We start from the raw sequence: 17,974 nt of genomic DNA, 5'->3' as shown, positions 1-17,974 counted from the left end.
CCCCTCACTGGGGGATTCTAGGCAGGTGCTCTACCACTGAGCCACACCCCAGCCCCTCACTGGGGGATTCTAGGAAGGGGCTCTACCACTGAGCCACACCCCAGCCCCTCACTGGGGGATTCTAGGCAAGGGCTCTACCACTGAGCCACACCCCAGCCTCTCACTGGGGGATTCTAAGGAGCTCTCCATGGAGTTACATTCCTAACCTCTTCCAGGCTGGCCTAAACTCACTATGTAGCCCACTCAGACTGCCTCAGACTTGGTGCAATCATCCTGTGTCAGTCTCCCAAGGGAGGGAGACTATAGGCACCATCACTCCTGGCTTGAGAATTACAATGTAAATCCTCTCCCTCCGTCCTCCCTGCCCTGGTGTGCATATGTGTGTGTGTGTGTGTGTGTGTGTGTGTGTGTGTGTGTGTGTAGAGTGGTTTGTGTGAGATCAACCTCTGCTATTGTTCATCAAGTGCTTTTAAAAAAAAACATCCTTTATTATATAATTCCTATCTCTGTGCCAACTTGCTTTTGTCTTTTAAAAATATTTATTTATGATTTTGTTTCTATTATCAGCTTGATACAGTACAAATTCTTATCCTAACAGTGAAATGTTTCACCGAGGCTTGCCCAGTGATTGAGTAAAACCAAAGCTTATTATAAGCCACAGTCGTCCTAGGGTCCCCCCTGCTATGTAGCCTCCCTGGATATGTGGGTTGCAGTCTGATTGTTCTTTGCTTTATATCTAGTATCCACTTATGAGTGAGTACATACCATGTTTGTCCTTCTGGGTTTGGATTACCACACTCAGGATGACATTTTTTAGTTCCATCCATTTACCTGTAAATTTTCATGCTGTCATTGTTTTTCTCTGCTGAGTAGTACTCCATTGTAATGTACCACATTTTCTTTCTTTCTTTCTTTCTTTCTTTCTTTCTTTCTTTCTTTCTTTTTTTTTTTTTTTTTTTTTTGGTTTTTGAGACAGGGTTTCTCTGTGTAGCTTTTTGCCTTTCCTGGAACTCGCTTTGTAGACCAGGCTGGCCTCAAACTCACAGAGATCCGCCTGGCTCTGCCTCCTGAGTGCTGGGATTAAAGGCGTGCGACACCACTGTCTGGCTAGTACCACATTTTCTTAATCCATTCTTCAGTTGAAGGGCATCTAGGTTGTTTCCAGGGTCTGGCTATTACAAATAGTGCTGCTATGAACATAGTTGAGCATGTATCTTTGTGGTATGATTGAGCATTCCTTGAGTATATGCCCAAGAGTGGTATGATTGGGTCTTTAGTAGAGCGATTCCCAATTTTCTGAGAAACCGCCATACTGATTTCCACAGTGGTTGTACAAGTTTGCATTCCCACCGACAGCGGAGGAGTGTTGTTGCTAAGGATGTTCTGAATCCCTTTTCCTTTGCTTTACGTCCCCAGTGCTGGGATTACAGGCCTGTGCTACCACCGCCACCCACTGGATCGTGTCCCTTGATTCCCGAGGTGTCGATAGAGTGAGGAGAAAACACGTGCAGGATCAGATGAGCAGAATTTTTACAAAGGAGCCCTGGGAATTGCCAAGCGCCCTGGGCACCGCTGGTTCCATCTCACGCCCTTGGGGAGCGGGGTCCGCTCTTGGATCTCTGCACTTGGGAGCTGCTGCCACCTACAGGTCAAGGGTGATACTGCCTCGCTTGTCCAGCGGCTTTCCCCTGCACCTGTGTGCTGAGTCTGGGATGAAATCACCAGCGACAGAAGCCCTCCAGCTGGTGGCGGCGTCATCTGACAGTGACAAGAGGAAAACAGAGAAGTCCAGGGAGTGTACGCACCTGGAGGAGGAAAAGGAAGCTTCCCCGCCGCCCAATATGATTTTTTAGCGTTGGGGATAAAACCCAGAGCCTCACACACGCACTCTACTACTGAGCCACACCCGTAGCCCTCATCGGCAGAATTCTAAGCAGATGCTCTGCCGCTGAGCTACATCCCTGAGGTATTTATCTTATTGTTTTTTGTTTTTGTTTTTAGTTTATGTGTCATGAATGTCTTTGGAGGCCAGATGGTCCCCTGGAGCTGGAATTACAAGTAACTGTGAGCCACCTGACATTGAAGGAAACCGAGGCAGGAACTCAAGCAGGGCAGGAACCTGGAGGCAGGAGCTGAGGCAGAGGCCGTGGAGGGGTGTGGCTTCCCAGCTTGCCGTCATGGCTTGTTCAGCCTGCTTTTTTGTTTTGTTTTGTTTTTCCAGACAGGGTTTCTCTGTGTAGCCTTGGCTATCCTGGAACTAGCTCTGTCGACCAGGCTGGCCTCAAACTCAGAGATTCACCTGCCTCTGCCTCCTGAGTGTTGTGATTAAAAGCATGCACCACCACCACCACTCGGCCCTGCTTTCTTACAGAACCCAGGACCCACAATGAGCAGCACCTTCCCCCCATGAATTAAGAAAATGCCCAGCTGGGCAGTAGTGGTGCACAGTCTTTAATCCCAGCACTCAGGAAGTAGAGGCAGGCAGACCTCTGAGTTCGAGGCCAGTCTGGTCTACAGAACTAGTTCCAGGACAGCCAGGGATACACAGAGAAACCCTGTCTCAAACAAACAAACAACCCCCCCTAAAAAAATAAGAAAAAAGGAAAGAAAGGAAGGAAGAGAAAGAGAGAGAGAGACAGAGAGACAGAGAGAGAGAGAGAGAGAGAGAGAGAGAGAGAGAGAGAGAAAGAAAGAAAGAAAGAAAAAAGAAAGAAGGAAGGAAAATGCCCTACAGTCTTGCTTACAGCTTGACCTTATGGAGGCATTTTCTCAATTGAGGTTCCCTCCTCTCAGATGACTCTAGCTTGTGTCAAGTTGACATAAAACCATCCAGCACGCAACAGTTTCAAGATGGGGAAGGTTTATGGAATACTGCTCCTTGACAGGCTAGCCATCATTGATAGAAAACACAATTCTCCAGTCTCCAGTGCTGTGTTCAATCTCCTACTGTGGCCCCATCAGGCAGATCCCCTTCGGCTCCATCTTACAGATAAAGACCGTTCGGTTCAGGTCCTAAGAGTCAGATGACTCTGAAAGCACCCCCCACCCCCCACCCTCCCACCTCCCCACCCCTCACCTGCGCGAGAGCACACACACACACACACACACACACACTCCAAATTCCCAGCTCCACTGGCACCAGAAGCCGCGCACAGGCCTCCAAACGGTGGCTCTCGCTCTCTCTGCTATCCTTCCTCCATTACAGTTCATCATTAACCTGCCACCATCTTCCAGCTCAACTTCAAGGCCTGAGCTCAATAAGAGAGGACAGGAGACAGACGGGCAGCCAGGAGGCGACCCTTGCTACTGGGGTGTGACTTGTGAGATGGTGTTTTGGTCGAAATCCACCAGCTCTGGATATAAATTTATTTCCTCCTTTTTCCTACAGATAAGATTGAAAGAGAGACATTTGGCCCAATATTTTCATTTAAAAGAAGATGAATAATTGATTCTCCACTTAGAAGTAGTTAAAATATTGAAAATTTAAATATTTAAAAATCACACCTTGGGCCAGGCAATGGTGGCGCCCATCTTTAATTTCAGTATTCAGGAGGCAGGGGCATATAGATCTCTGAGTTCAAGATTAGCCTGGTCTACAGAGTGAGTTCCAGGACAGCCAGGACTACACAGAGAAACTCTGTCTCAAAACAAAGCAAAAAGTTAAAAACCACATCTTTTCAAAAACATACTGTTTTTTTTTTTGGTTGTTGTTGTTTGTTTGTTTTTGAGACAGAGTTTCTCTGTGTAGCTTTGGTGCCTGTCCTGAAACTCACTCTGTAGCCCAGGCTGGCCTTGAACTCACAGAGATCCACCTGGCTTTGCCTCCCAAGTGCTGAGATTAAAGGCATGTACCACCATCACCTGGCCGTCAAAAATATTTTTAAGGATTTATTTATTTTGTGTGTGTGTGTGTGTGTGTGTGTGTGCACATGTGTGTGTCTGGGTATGTGCCAGTGAGTGCAGGTGCCCAAGGAGGCCAGAAGAGGGCGTCGGATCACTGGGAACTGGAGTTACAAATAGATGGGAGCTGTGTGATGTGGGTGCTGGCACTTGAACTAGGGTCCTCTCCAAGAGTAGCCAGTGCTCTTTGTTGGGAGTGCAAAGGTCCTTGTGCTCACAGATTGCACTAGGGGAACCAGGAATGTTAACTAAAAGGGTTGTCTTCTCAAGGCAGAAGATACATAACCCGTTTTCCATCCAGAAGGCTGGGGACGGAAGTGGCTAACAGCCTAGGTAACCCCTGCGCTATCTGTGTGCCCAGAGGCTTCCCCAGGCTCCAAAAACAGTACTGGAGATACTTAATAGTCTAGGTGACCCTTGCACTATCTACATGGCCAGGGGCTTCCCCAAGCTCCCATAACGAGGACCAGCAGTGCCTAATAAATAGTTCATATGACCTCCACGCTATCCATGAGGGAGAACACATCAGATTCTCCCCTAGGCCCTTAAGATAACACATGTAGCCTATCTCTAGAATCCATCTTCATGAAAGAAGTGTCATGTACTTGGAGAAGTTTTGATGTAAATATGCCTCCATGTGCACACGGGACTGTGTCACCAGAGTTTTGTTTTGTTTTGTTTTGTTTTCCGCGAATGAATTGTACTGTACTTAAATATGCCTAAAATAAACTGCCTGGCAATCTTACCAAAAGCAATCTACAGATTCAATGCAATCCCCATCAAAATCCCAACACAATTCCTCACAGACTTGGAAAGAACAATACTCAACTTCATATGAAAAAACAAAGACCCAGGATAGCTAAAAGAATGCTGTATAAGAAAGCAACCTCTGGAGGCATCACCAACCCTGACCTCAAGCTCTACTATAGAGCTATAGTAATAAAAACAGCTTGGTACTGGCATAAAAACCAACATACGGACCAATGGAATCGAATTGAAGACCCTGACATTAATCCATGCACATATGAACACCTGATTTTTGACAAAGAAGCCAAAACTATACAATGGAAAAAAGAAAGTATCTTCAACAAATGGTGTTGGCATAACTGGATGTCAATATGTAAAAGTTTACAAATAGATCCATATCTGTCACCGTGCACAAAACTCAAGTCCAAGTGGATCAAAGACCTCAACATAAATCCAGTTACACTAAACTTAATAGAAGAGAAAGTAGGAAGCACTCTTGAATGCATTGGCACAGGAGACCACTTCCTAAATATAACACCAGCAGCACACACACTGAGCACAACAATTAATAAATGGGACCTCTTGAAAATGAGAAGCTTTTGTAGGGTAAAAGACACAGTCAATAAGACAAAAAGACAGCCTACAGAATGGGAAAAGACCTTCACCAACCCCACATCGGACAGAGGACTGATCTCCAAAGTATATAAAGAACTCAAGAAACGAGACATCAAAATACTGAACAATCCAATTAAAAAATGGGCTAAAGAGATAAACTGCCTGGTGTTGGGCTCTAGAACAGTGGCTCTCAACCTGTGGGTTGTGACCCGGGGGTCGGACAACCCTTTCACAGGGCGCCCTAAGACCATCTACATATTAGGTATTTACATCATGATTCACAACAGTAGCAAAGTTGCAGTTATGATGTAGCAGCAAAAATAATTGTACAGCTGGGGGTCATCATCACATGAGAAACTGTATTAAGGGGTCGTAGCATTAAGATTGAGAGCCACTGCTCTGGAAGTTGGAACCAACACTGGCTACAATTTGCATATTTATGATTATACTCCTTAGCGCCACCCCCACCGCCCACCCCTGGAGGCCAGAGAGGGTGTCAAATTCCTCGGAGCTAGAGTGACAGGCAGTAGTGAGCTGCCTGCCTTAGGTGCTGGGAACTGAACTCAGATCCTCTCCAAGAGCAGGATGTGCTCTTAATTATTGAGCTGTGTCTCCAGACCCCGATCTTTGCAACTCAGCCTGCTGAGCTGCGAATCGCAGGCATGCCTTACGGCGTCTGGCTGTTTCACTTTGGCGTCTGTGTCGCTAGGATGTAAGTGTCCCCGAGACGGTGAAATCCTGTCTGTTTTTCCTCCCTTCACCAGGATACATGGCTAGATCAGAGCAGGGGCTAAATGTCTGCAGGACACATGAACACACACACACACACACACACACACACACACACACTGCGGGGAGGGTGGCACATACCTTTAATCTCAGCACTTGGGAGGCAGAGGCAGGCTGATCTCTGAGATCAGACTGGGCTACACAGAGAGTTCCAGGGCAGCCAAGGCTACACAGAGAAACTCTTCCTCAAAAACTAAAACAAACAAACAAATAAAATGGATAAAAGCTGAGGAGAGTCCAGTCCCATGGAAATATTAGAACATACTAGACAAATGAACAAATTATGAGATATTGATGATAAGGAAAGCTAGGTTGCTCCTTTTTTAGGGGAGGTAACTTAACTTTATTCGTGTGTGTATGCGCGCACATGCACAAGCACACGCAGTCATGTATGAGCCACAGTGCATGGGCATTAGAGGACAGGGCTGTTCCATTTCCTTGGCTTGTGAGAGTTCGTTCAGACCCTTCGTTTACACTTCTGCTTTGCACAGCTACTGTCATAACGTGTCACCTCCGGAGCCTGTGGTTCCCGGGGTGACACTCCAGTCTCTAGGATTGGCAGCAGGTTCACTTACCTACGTAGCCACTTTGCTGGCTCTGTTTCTGGCTCTTTAAAGAAGGGAAATAAAAACACAGAAAGGGGAAAGGTTAGGGTGGCATATGCCACTCAGGACACCACTGCAAGACGTAAACAAATGTGTAACCTATGAAGACCAATAACTATACAGGACGGGCGTTGGTGGCGCACGCCTTTTATCCCAGCACTTGAGAGGCAGAGGCAGGCGGATCTCTGTGAGTGCAAGGCCAGCCTGGGCCACAGAGCGAGATCCAGGACAGCCTGGGCTACACGGAGAAACCCTGTCTCAAAAACAAACAAACAAAAAACCCCAAAAACTATACAGATGTGAAAATGGACATAGAAATGCACCTGCCAAATGACAATGAACCATCTAACAGCCACCTCATCAGGGGCTCTAAATGCAGCTGTCCTTGGAGATACTGGTTCAAGAATCCAAGGATGCTGAGATGCTCAAGAACACAAGAGTATTCTATGGGCTGGGGGTGTGGCTCAGTGGTAGAGCCCCTGCCTAGAATCCCCCAGTGAGGGGCTGGGGTATGGCTCAGTGGTAGATGCACCTGCCTAGAATCCCCAGTGAGGGGCTGGGGTGTGGCTCAGTGGTAGAGCACCTGTCTAGAATCCCCCAGTGAGGGGCTGGGGCGTGGCTCAGTGGTGGAGCCCCTGCCTAGAATCCCCCAGTGAGGGGCTGGGGTATGGCTCAGTGGTAGATGCACCTGCCTAGAATCCCCAGTGAGGAGCTGGGGTGTGGCTAGGCAGCAGAACACTTGCCTAGCATGTACAAGAGCCTGTGTTCATTCCCACCTAGCATTGCACAGAGAAATAAAAGGAAAATGTTGCTCAAAGTCTCAAAAATACCTTCCCTCCCCCAACATGGACTAAACAGCTACGTCAGGTGACTGACATTCGTATGCCAGAGTTTAATCACACTGGACAGCATCAGAAAACACCCTCATTTCTGGGATGTTTATGGTGGGAGCACAAAACGATGGTCCAATCAAGAGGAAAAACTGGACTCACCCAAATGAAAGAGCAGTTTACCTGTCAGGATCACGAAAACTCACGGGTTACAAATACTCTGGGTTGAGAAAGAGGACAACTGGGTATGATGTTTCATACCTTATTACATTTTTATTCCCCCACCTTCCTGGAGCTGAGGACCGAACCCAGGGCCTTGCGCTTGCTAGGCAAGTGCTCTACCACTGAGCTAAATCCCCAACCCAGATTTCTATTCTTTTGGATTTCCAAGACAGGGTTGCTCTGTGTAACAGCCCTGGCTGTCCTGAAACTCACTCTGTAGACCAGGCTGGTCTCGAACTCACAGAGATCCACCTACTTCTGCCTCCTGAGTGCTGAGAGTGCTGGAATTAAAGACATGCACCATCCCAGGACTTGGGAGGCAGGGGCAGGGGGACCTCTATGTTTGAGGCCGGCTTGATCTACAGAGTGAGTTCCAGGGCAGCCAGGGCTACACAGAGAAGCCCTGTCTCAAAACAAACAAGCAAGCAAGCAAACAAAATTCCCTCATCTTGGAAATGTAGTTCAGTTAGAGTCTGCCTGGTCCTGCATGTTTGCGGTATACTAGCAATAACATAGTGGAAGGCAAATATTCAAGATATTGGTAAGGATGCCTTGGGATTTTTTTTCCCTTCTGAGTGGGGGTTAGAATTCTGGGGGCTATTATGCCTTGAAGGGGTAGCAACGAGTCAACCCTCACGATGGGGGACTGCCTCTTGCTCAGCCTTGCGGAGTCCTGGACCAAGCCAAGGTTGTCCCTCCTTGGCTATAGCAAGACCCCAGTGGAGCGCCCCCTAGGGACGGAGGAAGGCAAGACTTGGGGGAAGGCCTGGGGTGTTCCAAGGTGTGAGGAGGGAGGTGTACTTGCTCCTTGCCCTGGACTGTTCTTCAGTAGGTGGAGTCTGCTAGGGAGTGCCCTGCCTGGAAGGGCAAAGGGCTCCGTCTTCTGTGAGCTACAACCAGCTGACAAGAGCCTCAGTCACCCGGCCACCTCTCTAGGGACCCTGAAAGGTACGTATCCCCAGACCACCACTCACTATGATTTCCTGAGGACAGTGTAGGAAACCCTTTCTCTCTGCTGAACCCGGCCAAGGGGTCTTGCTTGCTGTTCCCGAGTAAGGCCCAATGTCCCCTGGCCTACTTCCCAGCTAGCCAGCCAGACTAAGTAAGGTTCTCCTAGAACTTTACAAGATGAGGGTGGAGCGCCCCCTGGAGGCAAAGGGTGGTAAGACTAGGTGGAAATTACAGGGCAGGTAGGTTAGCGGCCCGGGTCAAGGCCAGGGCAGAAGTACCCCGGGTGGGGCTTCTCATTCAGACAAGCCCCAGATCACTACCTCCTCCACCCATTACCCTCCAACAGAACCCAGAATCCCAAGCGGCTGGAGCACTGGGGGACGCCCGGGCAGAGCCTTCCCTGGAACAAGTCCTGCAGGAGCGGGATGAAGCCATTGCTAAGTGAGAGAGACTCCAGATGGGGGTGGGGGTGGGGGCGGGCCTCACTCCTGCAACAGGAGAGGAAAGGGACTCCAGACATCCCCCCAGAAGTCCCCCGCTGCTGTCCCTGACACCTGCAGGAAACGCGCGGTGGAAGCCGAGCTGCACTCCTGCAGGGCCAGGCTGCGCACCGTGGAGGCTCAGCTGCTGGAAGTCCTACAGGAGAAACTGAGGCTGAAGCAGGAAGTGGAGGCCTGGGAGGTAGGTAGGGTGGGGCCTCCGACGCGGGAGGCTCAGAGGACACGCCTCCGTGCCCGGGGGCGGCCTTGAACCTGCTCTCTCTCTCTCTCTCCCGTCCCCAGGAAGACATGCAGCTCCTGGTTCGAGAGCGGGTGCAGAGTCAACTGCGGGGAGAGTCCAGGGGCGCTCTGGGCACACAAGGGACCAGCAGTGCCGGCGGGAGCTCCCGGATCCTCTCCCGGAGTCAGTGGGGACGATGGTGGTGAAATCGGATCCCAGAACGTTAACGAGAGAACCGACTTTATTCATTAAAGTGTTGGGCCACCTCTGGACCCCTGAGCCCTTCCGTGCCCACCTGAGTTTCTCTGCGCAGAAGCCAGGGACAGGTCACAAGGATGCCAAGCCCAGAGTTCCCTGTCTGCTCTCCCAAGGAGCCACTTCTTAGGCCAAGAAGCTGCTGACAGCATCCATGAAGTCCTGGGGTTTGTCACTGTGGACCCAGTGGCCAGCATTAGGCACGGTCTGAATCTGGGCTTGAGGAAAGAGACGCCTGATCTCTGCGTGGTGGCTGGGTCTGGCCACCGTAGTGAAGCCAAGCAAGATGGGGTTAAAGAAGACAATGTGGAGAGAGAGAGAAAATGGGAGAGAACAAGAGTTGCATGAGTCTACACGCCCAGTGGTGTTGCCAGGCTCCCAGATACCCCATGCGCACACCCAAGCCCTACCCCGACCCAAACAGACCCCCACAGCTGGGGGTGGATAAGGCATACCCCTTCACGCACCCCCACACTGACTTACTGTATGTATCTAGAATTCCCACCACGCAGAAAGAGAGTGGGCCCCGAGTAGGATTCAAGTTGCTGTGGGAAGGTCAAAATCTTGTCCAAGTACTGAGCTAAAGTTTCCAAGTTCACTCTCCAGGAGAATCGCCCGTCTACCTCCACCAGGTTACTGAGCAGGAACTGCCGAATGGTTGGGTCCTGTGTTGGGTGGGTCAGGCAGTTGTGAGGGACCCTCTTTGAGGCCCACCCACCACCTTTCCCTCTGACGTGTGTCTTAGTCTACCCCATGGGGGTGGAGGAGAGGGGGTAGCATGTAGCACCTTGACGGTGGAGCTTAGTTGTTCATCCACCAGCTTCCGGGCCTCGGAGGGCCGCACCTTCTCCGGGATATCAACAGCTTTCATGGCTGCTATGTAGCTTCCGAGGTATGATCCAGGTGTGGTGCCTACTGGGCTTATGTCCACAGCGACCAATCGCTCCACCACATCTGGCTAGAAGACAGAATCAGACAAGAAAAGGTTCCGGACACACTCACTTGGCCTCCGGCACAGCTGCTGAAGCCTGGCCATCCAAGGCGCGGATGTGTCCCACATTATCAGCAGGGCGCGTAAGGTTGGCAGTGCAGGATGAGGAAGACCCAGATAGATGCAGCTCACCCTCTGCAGGGCCAGAAGCATGGCTGTCTTTCCTCCCATGCTGTGGCCAACGACGACGCAGGGTACCAGGCCCAGCTGTGGCAGGAGGCCCTGAAGGTCCTGACTCATGGCCTCGTAGCTTGCATCTGGACTGTGGGGGCTGTCGCCATGGTTCCGAGCATCCACTGTCAACACCTGGGGTGCGGGGTGAAATGGGAGGCATGGTGTTACTCTGATTGTAGACAATGAAAAGCCTGGTAGAGACTCTGAAGCAGCCAGGGAGATGAGTCTGGGGACATAATTGTGTTTGTTTGTGTGTACGTGTGTGTAGTGTGTGTGTGCATTGTCATGTGCGCGTAGAAGCCAGAGGTCATCTTAAATATCTTCCCTAGTTGCTATCCAATGTATTCCTTGATTTTTATTATATACATATATATGTATGAATATATGTGTGCGCAAGCGTGTGTACACGCACATGCCATGGTGTGCATGTGGCGGTGCAAACGACAACTTGAGGTGTGGAGGCGAGAGGACCAAGAGAGGAGCCTCAGACTAAGAGAACCAAGAGAGCGCATGGCCGAAATGGCTGGATTATATAGGAAAGAGAAGCTGGGGGAAGGGAAGGGGAGGGAAGGGAAGCCCCTGGGCTGGACAAGTTTATGGTAGGGGTGGTACATGGGCAGGGGAGCCACTGGTACTGAGTGAGCTTGGCAGCCAGTGTGCACTCTGGTATGCTAAAACAGGCACCACAACTAGCCATTTGTCCTGAGTTTCTTTGGGACCTGACAGAGGGACGGGTGGAGATCTGCAACCTAAATGGACGAACTAGAAGGCACCCTGCAGAACCTGGCCTCTTCGAAGATGTTTTCCGGGTTACAGTGCACTGAAATTTTCCCACTTATCAGCCTGAGTCCAGACCTGAGAGGTTGAAGCCAGGTCCACTCTACCCTCAGACTTCCCCCTTAGCCCCCGCCCACCCCTGCCCCGCCCCACCCGGAAGCTCACCCTCCTGCCGGTCCTCTGGACCATCGCCTTGGCTATGGAGTTGAAGTTCGTTTTGCTGCCGAAGAGTCCATGCAAAAAGACGATGGCTGGGAGTGTCGTCTCTCCATCTAGAAGGTTATAGGACAGCGGCAGCGGCCTGGAAAGTGGGGGCCACCGTGGAGAAAGGGGGGGAGGGTGAAGGAGAGAAGGGGCGGGGCCAAGGGAGGGGCGGGGCCAGCCGGGGCACGTGCGAAGGGGACCAGAGGAGTACCACCTTCCCGGTGTCCTTGACTGACCTCGGATCGGCGTTTCCTTGGCCACTACTGTGGCTGCTACTGAAGGCAACGGGCACCGCCGAGCATCTGGGAGAGGAGGCACCAAGCTTCCCACGGGGGACCCTCCACGCTCGCGCCCAGTGGAGCATGCCGTCACCTGCGGCCTATAGAAGGTGCTTCCAAGGGATGTCCCGCGCACGCTCCGCCTCCCAGAGCCCTGCTCGTTTCCAACTAGGGCTCCGCCTATCTTCCTGCCCCCCGTCGAGGCGTCACTCTAGGTCACGTGGCCTAACGTAATCCCGCAGCACAGTTCAGCCCCCTCCTTGCACCATTACCCAATGCAGGAGCTTCTTGGTCACGCCCTGGGCGGAGCCTCCAGAAGAGCCGGCCCTTGCGTATTACGCAATTCTTGAAGCCACTCGGAACCTGGTCTGGGGGACTAACTGCCTTGATTACGCGATGGGCGTAGCCATCCAACAATAGCCCTGCCCCACTTGCACAATAACTCAATTCCTGCACACACTACGCGCCGCCTAGAGACCAGATCCTTGCCAGGACCAGGGCGGTGTCACATGGGGTTGGCCCCGCCTCTTGGGCATTACACAATACCCTTCAGACCTGTGAGCCCCTGCCACGCCCTGGGAGGGCCCACCCCATTGGCCTGTTCTTTGTACCATCACTCCAATCGTGGCAGCCGCTATCGGGCATCTGGAGCGGAGCTCCTCGGCCACATCTTGGGCGGAGCCACGGGAGACTCTGGGACCACCCCTTGCATCCATACGTAATTCCCACCTTCTGTGCCTTTGCGAGCTCTGCTGCCATTAGTCATGCCCTACTATGGGCGGAGCCACAAGAGAACCTGGGCCGCCCCTTGCTTGATTTCGCAAACCCTTCAGATGCTGCAGCGCCCAGAACCTGTCTCCTTGGCCACGCTCTGGGCGGGGCCACCCAAGATTCTGGCCCCACCTCTTGCAACCATTACGTAATCCTGGCTGGTCTGTGCGCCTCCTCCCGAGCTCCTTGGCTACGTCGTAGACCACTCCCCAGCTTTTAAGTGGCCAGTAGTCTATTCTAGAGTTCCCCTACTTTGACCAGAGGGTCAAGGAACAAGCGTGGGCGTGTCCCTGGCAAGGTGTGTCCTTTCTCGGCTCTGGAGCAGACCCCACTTGGCGGGCTCCTCGGGCCTCAGGCACCGCCCCGGGTGGATGCCATGCTCTCTGAGCCTCCGGCCAGCGCAGGAGGCGCCAGGAGTGGCTCTTGTTCCAGCTCCCGCCAGCTTGGTGGCGCCGTGCGCCACAGCTAGGGGTCCTGCCAGGCTCCGCAGACTATGAATGCTTTGTTTCCCCAAGTACCCTCAAGAAAAAGCTAGCAGAGGCTCTCGAGGTCACTTCGAACGTCCTTACTTAAATGGGTAAATTTAAGTGCAGAAAGGGCAAAAGATTGGTCCAACAGCCAGAACCAGAGTCTTGGTCCAGTCTTCCGTTTCTGATGCAGATCAATTTGGAAGACCAGGATCAAACCCTTGGCCAGGGATTTATAGTGTAGTTATTGCACTGAATAGAAGTGGCTCTGGGCTGGGCGAGGCGGCTCAAGCTTTTAATCCCACCCAGCATTTGGGCAAGCGGTTCTCTGTAAGTTCAAGGCCAACCAGAACTACATAGAGAAACTCTAACTAAAAGAAAAGAAAAAAGAAATGAAGAAAGGGCCCGGACTAGCAACTTGCCATTTACCAGCAGAGAGTAGCAATCCTCTCACCCACAGAACGCACCCCATTCCGCACTGAAATCACTTCCAACAGGGACCCTGCCTTCTGCCCCTCTTAGGCTAGGGGAAGTCGTTTTTGTTTTTTTGTTTTTGTTTTTATTTATTTATTTATTTATTTATTTATTTATTTATTTAGGTTTTTTGAGACAGGGTTTCTCTGTAGTTTTGCGCCTTTCCTGGGACTCACTCTGTAGCCCAGGCTGGCCTCGAACTCACAGAGATCCACCTGGCTCTGCCTCCTGAGTGCTGGGATTAAAGGTGTGCGCCACCACCGCCCCTTGGGGAAGTCGTTTTTACAAGTTAAATTTCTCATAGCGCTTCAAGCCCGCTGCTCGGGTCCTTCCCAGAGTCCCCAGCTAGACACCAAGCGGTTGGATCCCCTTTTGCCCTGCTAGTTGCCTAGTCGTGCACACACACACACACACACACACACACACACACACACACACACACATTGATTCACTTTGTGTGTATGAGTGTTTTGCTTGCCTTTATGTTATGTGTACCGCGTTTGTACCTTGTGTTTTCAGAGAGTTCAGAAGAGGAATAGGCTCCCCAGGAGCTGGAGTTACAGATGATTGTGAGTCACCATGTGGGTATTGCAAGAGCAGTGGGTGCTCTTAACCACTGAGCCATCTCTCCAGCCCTTTTTATTTTTGAGACAAGGTCTCTCTGGAACTTGCTATGTAGACCGGCTGGCTTCAAACTCACAGAGAGTCACCTGCCTCTGTCTCCTCAGTGCCGAGATTAAAGATGTGTGTCACTATACCTGACAACTGTTTTTTGTTTGTGTTTGGTTTTAGATTTATTTATTTATTATGTATATTTATATATTATGTATTATGTCTGCATGTATGCCTGCAGGCCAGAAGAGGGCACCAGATCTCATTGTAGATGGTTGTGAGTCACCATGTGGTTGCTGGGAATTGAACCTGAGTCTTTTGGAAGAACATTCACTGAGCCATCTCTGTAGCCCCAATGTTTAAATTGCTTATTAACTTTATTATAAAAAAATCTTGCAAATAAATAAAAACATCACATACCAAAATTAGCAAGACCCCAAGTCTACACAACTCGATGAACTTCTATATAGTTACAATAGGCATTTGAAACAGAAGCTGTGGAGTGTCACATTAAATTTTATATTTTATATTTTCAGTATCAGATATACTTTATGCACTTATTCATCACCAAGACAAACAAACAAACAAACAAAAATCCATGACAGACATCGAACTAGAGAAACAACCGGGCAGTGGTGGCACATGCCTTTAAATCTCAGTACTCAGGCGGATCTCTGTGAGTTCGAGGCCAGCCTGGTGATCCAGGACAGGCTTCAAGCTACAGAGGAGAAACCCTGTGTCAAAAAAACAAAACAAAACAAAAAAACCTAGAGAAACAATTATCTTTATATCCTCTTCATAACCCTGGTCTTTTCCCTGCATTCAGTCCTTCCTCACACCCTTAGGCTTAGCCTTTTTCTTCCCTTTGTGTTATGCAATTCCCACAGTGTGTCTGCACAAACACATATATTATTGACTAGATTCCAAATATGACAGAGACAATGTGGCTTTTTTCCTTCTGAGATTGTATGACCTTTTATTTATTTATTTTTTACTTTATGTTTTGTGTATAGACATTTTACCTGCGTGTGTATCTGCATGTCTGGTGCCTGAATGTAGCAAAACAGGACATCAGATCCTCTGGGACTGGAATTACCATTGAGAGCCACCATATGGGTTCTAGGAATCAAATCTGGGTCCTCTGCTCTTAACCACTGAACCATCACTTTGGCCCATCTTTTTATTTTGAATGGTGCTGGGGATTGGACTTAGGGCCTCATAGTTCTCTTTTTACTTTTTATTGTGAGACAGAGTCTTTTTTCTTTTCTTTCTTTCTTTCTTTCTTTCTTTCTTTCTTTCTTTCTTTCTTTCTTTTTTTTTTGTGTGTGTGTATGTGTGTGTGTGTGTGAGTGGAAGGTTCTTTGTGTAGCCCTAGCTGTCCAGGAACTCACTCTGTAGACCAGGCTGGCCTCAAACTCACAGAGATTCATCTGCCTCTGTCTCCTGAGTGCTGGGATTAAAGGCCTGCATCACCACCACCCTGCTGAGACAGGTTCTTTCTTATTCAGCAGTCCATACTGGCCTTGAACATGTGGTCCTCTCACCCAGCCCCTTCAATAACTGGGATTATAGACCTGTGCCACCAAACCTACTCCCTGTCTTATACATCTTTTAGGGCCCAAGGTTAACTGACGTCTCTATCTCCAACCATCCCAGACACTCATCATTTCTAACCTGTGTTCGCCAAGTATTTGCTAGGTGCAGTTCTAGAACAATAACTTCCCTATGTCCAATCCTGGCCTGGGGGTTCCCTGAGGACCCAAGTATATTTTGTTCATCTGGCACAAAAATATGATTTTACTGAAGGATCCCCAAGGGGCTGGGGAGATGGCCCAGCAGTTAAGAGCTCTGTCTGTTCTTCCAGCGGAACTGGGTTCATTTCCAAGCATCCACACAGCAGCTCACAACTGTCTGTAACTCCAGTTCCAAGGGATCTGATGCCCTCTTCTGGGCACTACATGCATTCGATGCACAGCCTTGTCTACATGGTGAGTTCCAGGACAGCCAGGGCTACATAGAGACACTGTCTCACAAAACAAACAAACAAACAAACAAAAAAAAACCCAAAAGGCAAAAAGTGGGAGAGTGTTTGCCTAGAATTCATGACTCCCTGGGTTCAAATTCTAGACCCAGTCCCCCAACCCCCAAAACACACACACACACACACACACACACACACACACACACAGACACAGACACACACACACACACACACACACACACGCACGCACGCACGCACGCACGCACGCACGCACACACACACACAGAGTATGTAAGAGCACTGGAGAAATACCTAGGCAAATTTTTCTGGGGGGGTCTGGTCAAGTGCCCACTAACAGGACATACTAAGACTAACCAGAGATATATTGGCGCCTCTTCTGCCCTTCAGGGCAGGGCTGAAACAGTCTGTACTACATCAACCCCCGGACTTCATCCCACTGTGGAAGGGGACTCAGCAGCTGTTTTGCTCTATGCTGAACTCACAGGGGACCCTTACCAGGCTGAGTGTGAACTCTTTGTTGTCTGCAGACTTATTAGGGTTTGACAGGACACCTGAGCCCTGTATGATTCAACGACTAGGAAAGACTCCCCTACCCTCTTTCTTTCTTTTTTAAGACAGGGTTTCTCTGTGTAGCACTGGCTATCCAGGAACTCACTCTGTAGACCAGGCTGGCCTCGAATTCACAGAGATCCACCTGCCTCTGCCTCGCCTCCTGAGTGCTGGGATCTTTCCTTTTCTTGAATTTGCTTTTAAATTTATCTCCTCCCCCCCCCCCCAGCTGAGGACTGAACCCAGAGGCAAGCAGTCTACCACTGAGCAAAATACCCAACCCAGATTTATCTATTTTTATTTGATGCGTATGGGTATTTTGCCTGCATATATGTCTGTGTACCATGTGCATGTGTGGTGCCCAGAGAGGCCAGAAGACACTGTTGGATTCCCAGATGGTTGTGAGCTCCCTTGTGGGGTGCTGGGCATTGAACCCGGGTCCTCTGAAAGAGCTACAAGTGCTCTTAACGACTGAACCATCTCTCCAGCTCCCTTTTTCCATCTTTTGTGGTTTTTTGTTTGTTTGTTTGATTGGTTAGTTGGCTGGTGGGGTTTTTTTTTGTTGTGGTTGTTGTTGTTTCGTTTTGTTTTTAGAGACAAGATTTCTTTGTGTAGCCCTGGCTGACCCGGAATTTAGACCAGGCTGGCCTCCAACTAACAGAGATTTGCCTGCCTCTGCCTCCTAAATGCTGGGATTAAAGTTATGGGCCACCATGACCTCGCCCCTTAGATGTAGTTTTTTTTTTTTTTTTAAAGATTTATTTATTCACGTATATGAGTGCTCTGTCTTCATACACATCAGGAGGATGGTTGTGAGCCACCATGTGGTTACTGGGAATTGAACTCAGGACCTCTGGAAGAGTATTAAGTGCTCTTAACTATTGAGCCATCTCTCCAGCCTAGATGTAGTTTTAAAACTTTTTTTTACATGTATGTATTTGTGTGTGTGTGTGTGTGTGTGTGTGTGTCTGTGTGTCTGTGTCTCTTTCTGTGTGTCTGTGTGTGCATGTCTCTCTCTGTGTATGTGTGGATACACAGGTC

At 49.7% G+C, this 17,974-nt stretch overlaps 1 protein-coding gene and 1 long non-coding RNA gene across 3 annotated transcripts; one reads left to right on the top strand and one right to left on the bottom strand.

Annotated features, from left to right (window-relative positions):
* Window positions 1–6,370: 6,370 nt before the first annotated feature.
* On the bottom strand, window positions 6,371–12,258 carry Abhd11 (abhydrolase domain containing 11). Of its 2 annotated transcripts, XR_442593.4 has the most exons (7): window positions 12,017–12,258; window positions 11,742–11,877; window positions 10,758–10,931; window positions 10,422–10,592; window positions 10,118–10,299; window positions 9,675–9,893; window positions 6,371–6,660 (listed from the first exon to the last, which is right to left on the bottom strand). XR_442593.4 is itself a non-coding variant. In XM_006971310.4 (6 exons), exons 1-6 carry the CDS (start codon window positions 12,142–12,144, stop codon window positions 9,761–9,763), a joined length of 924 nt encoding a protein of 307 aa, XP_006971372.1. In that variant the 5' UTR covers window positions 12,145–12,258; the 3' UTR covers window positions 9,603–9,760. The 2 variants fall into 2 exon arrangements, 1 of the variants encoding a protein (XP_006971372.1); XM_006971310.4 differs by lacking the exon at window positions 6,371–6,660 and having other exon boundaries at window positions 9,603–9,893.
* On the top strand, window positions 8,484–9,581 carry LOC143270640 (uncharacterized). Its single transcript, XR_013047875.1, has 4 exons — window positions 8,484–8,656; window positions 9,006–9,100; window positions 9,220–9,340; window positions 9,442–9,581. It is a non-coding gene; the product is annotated as an uncharacterized LOC143270640 (long non-coding RNA).
* Window positions 12,259–17,974: the final 5,716 nt, after the last annotated feature.

Source organism: Peromyscus maniculatus, chromosome 23, assembly GCF_049852395.1.
Source record: "Peromyscus maniculatus bairdii isolate BWxNUB_F1_BW_parent chromosome 23, HU_Pman_BW_mat_3.1, whole genome shotgun sequence".
Classification (NCBI taxonomy): Eukaryota; Metazoa; Chordata; class Mammalia; order Rodentia; family Cricetidae; genus Peromyscus; species Peromyscus maniculatus.
This window is presented reverse-complemented; position numbering and strand designations above follow the sequence as displayed.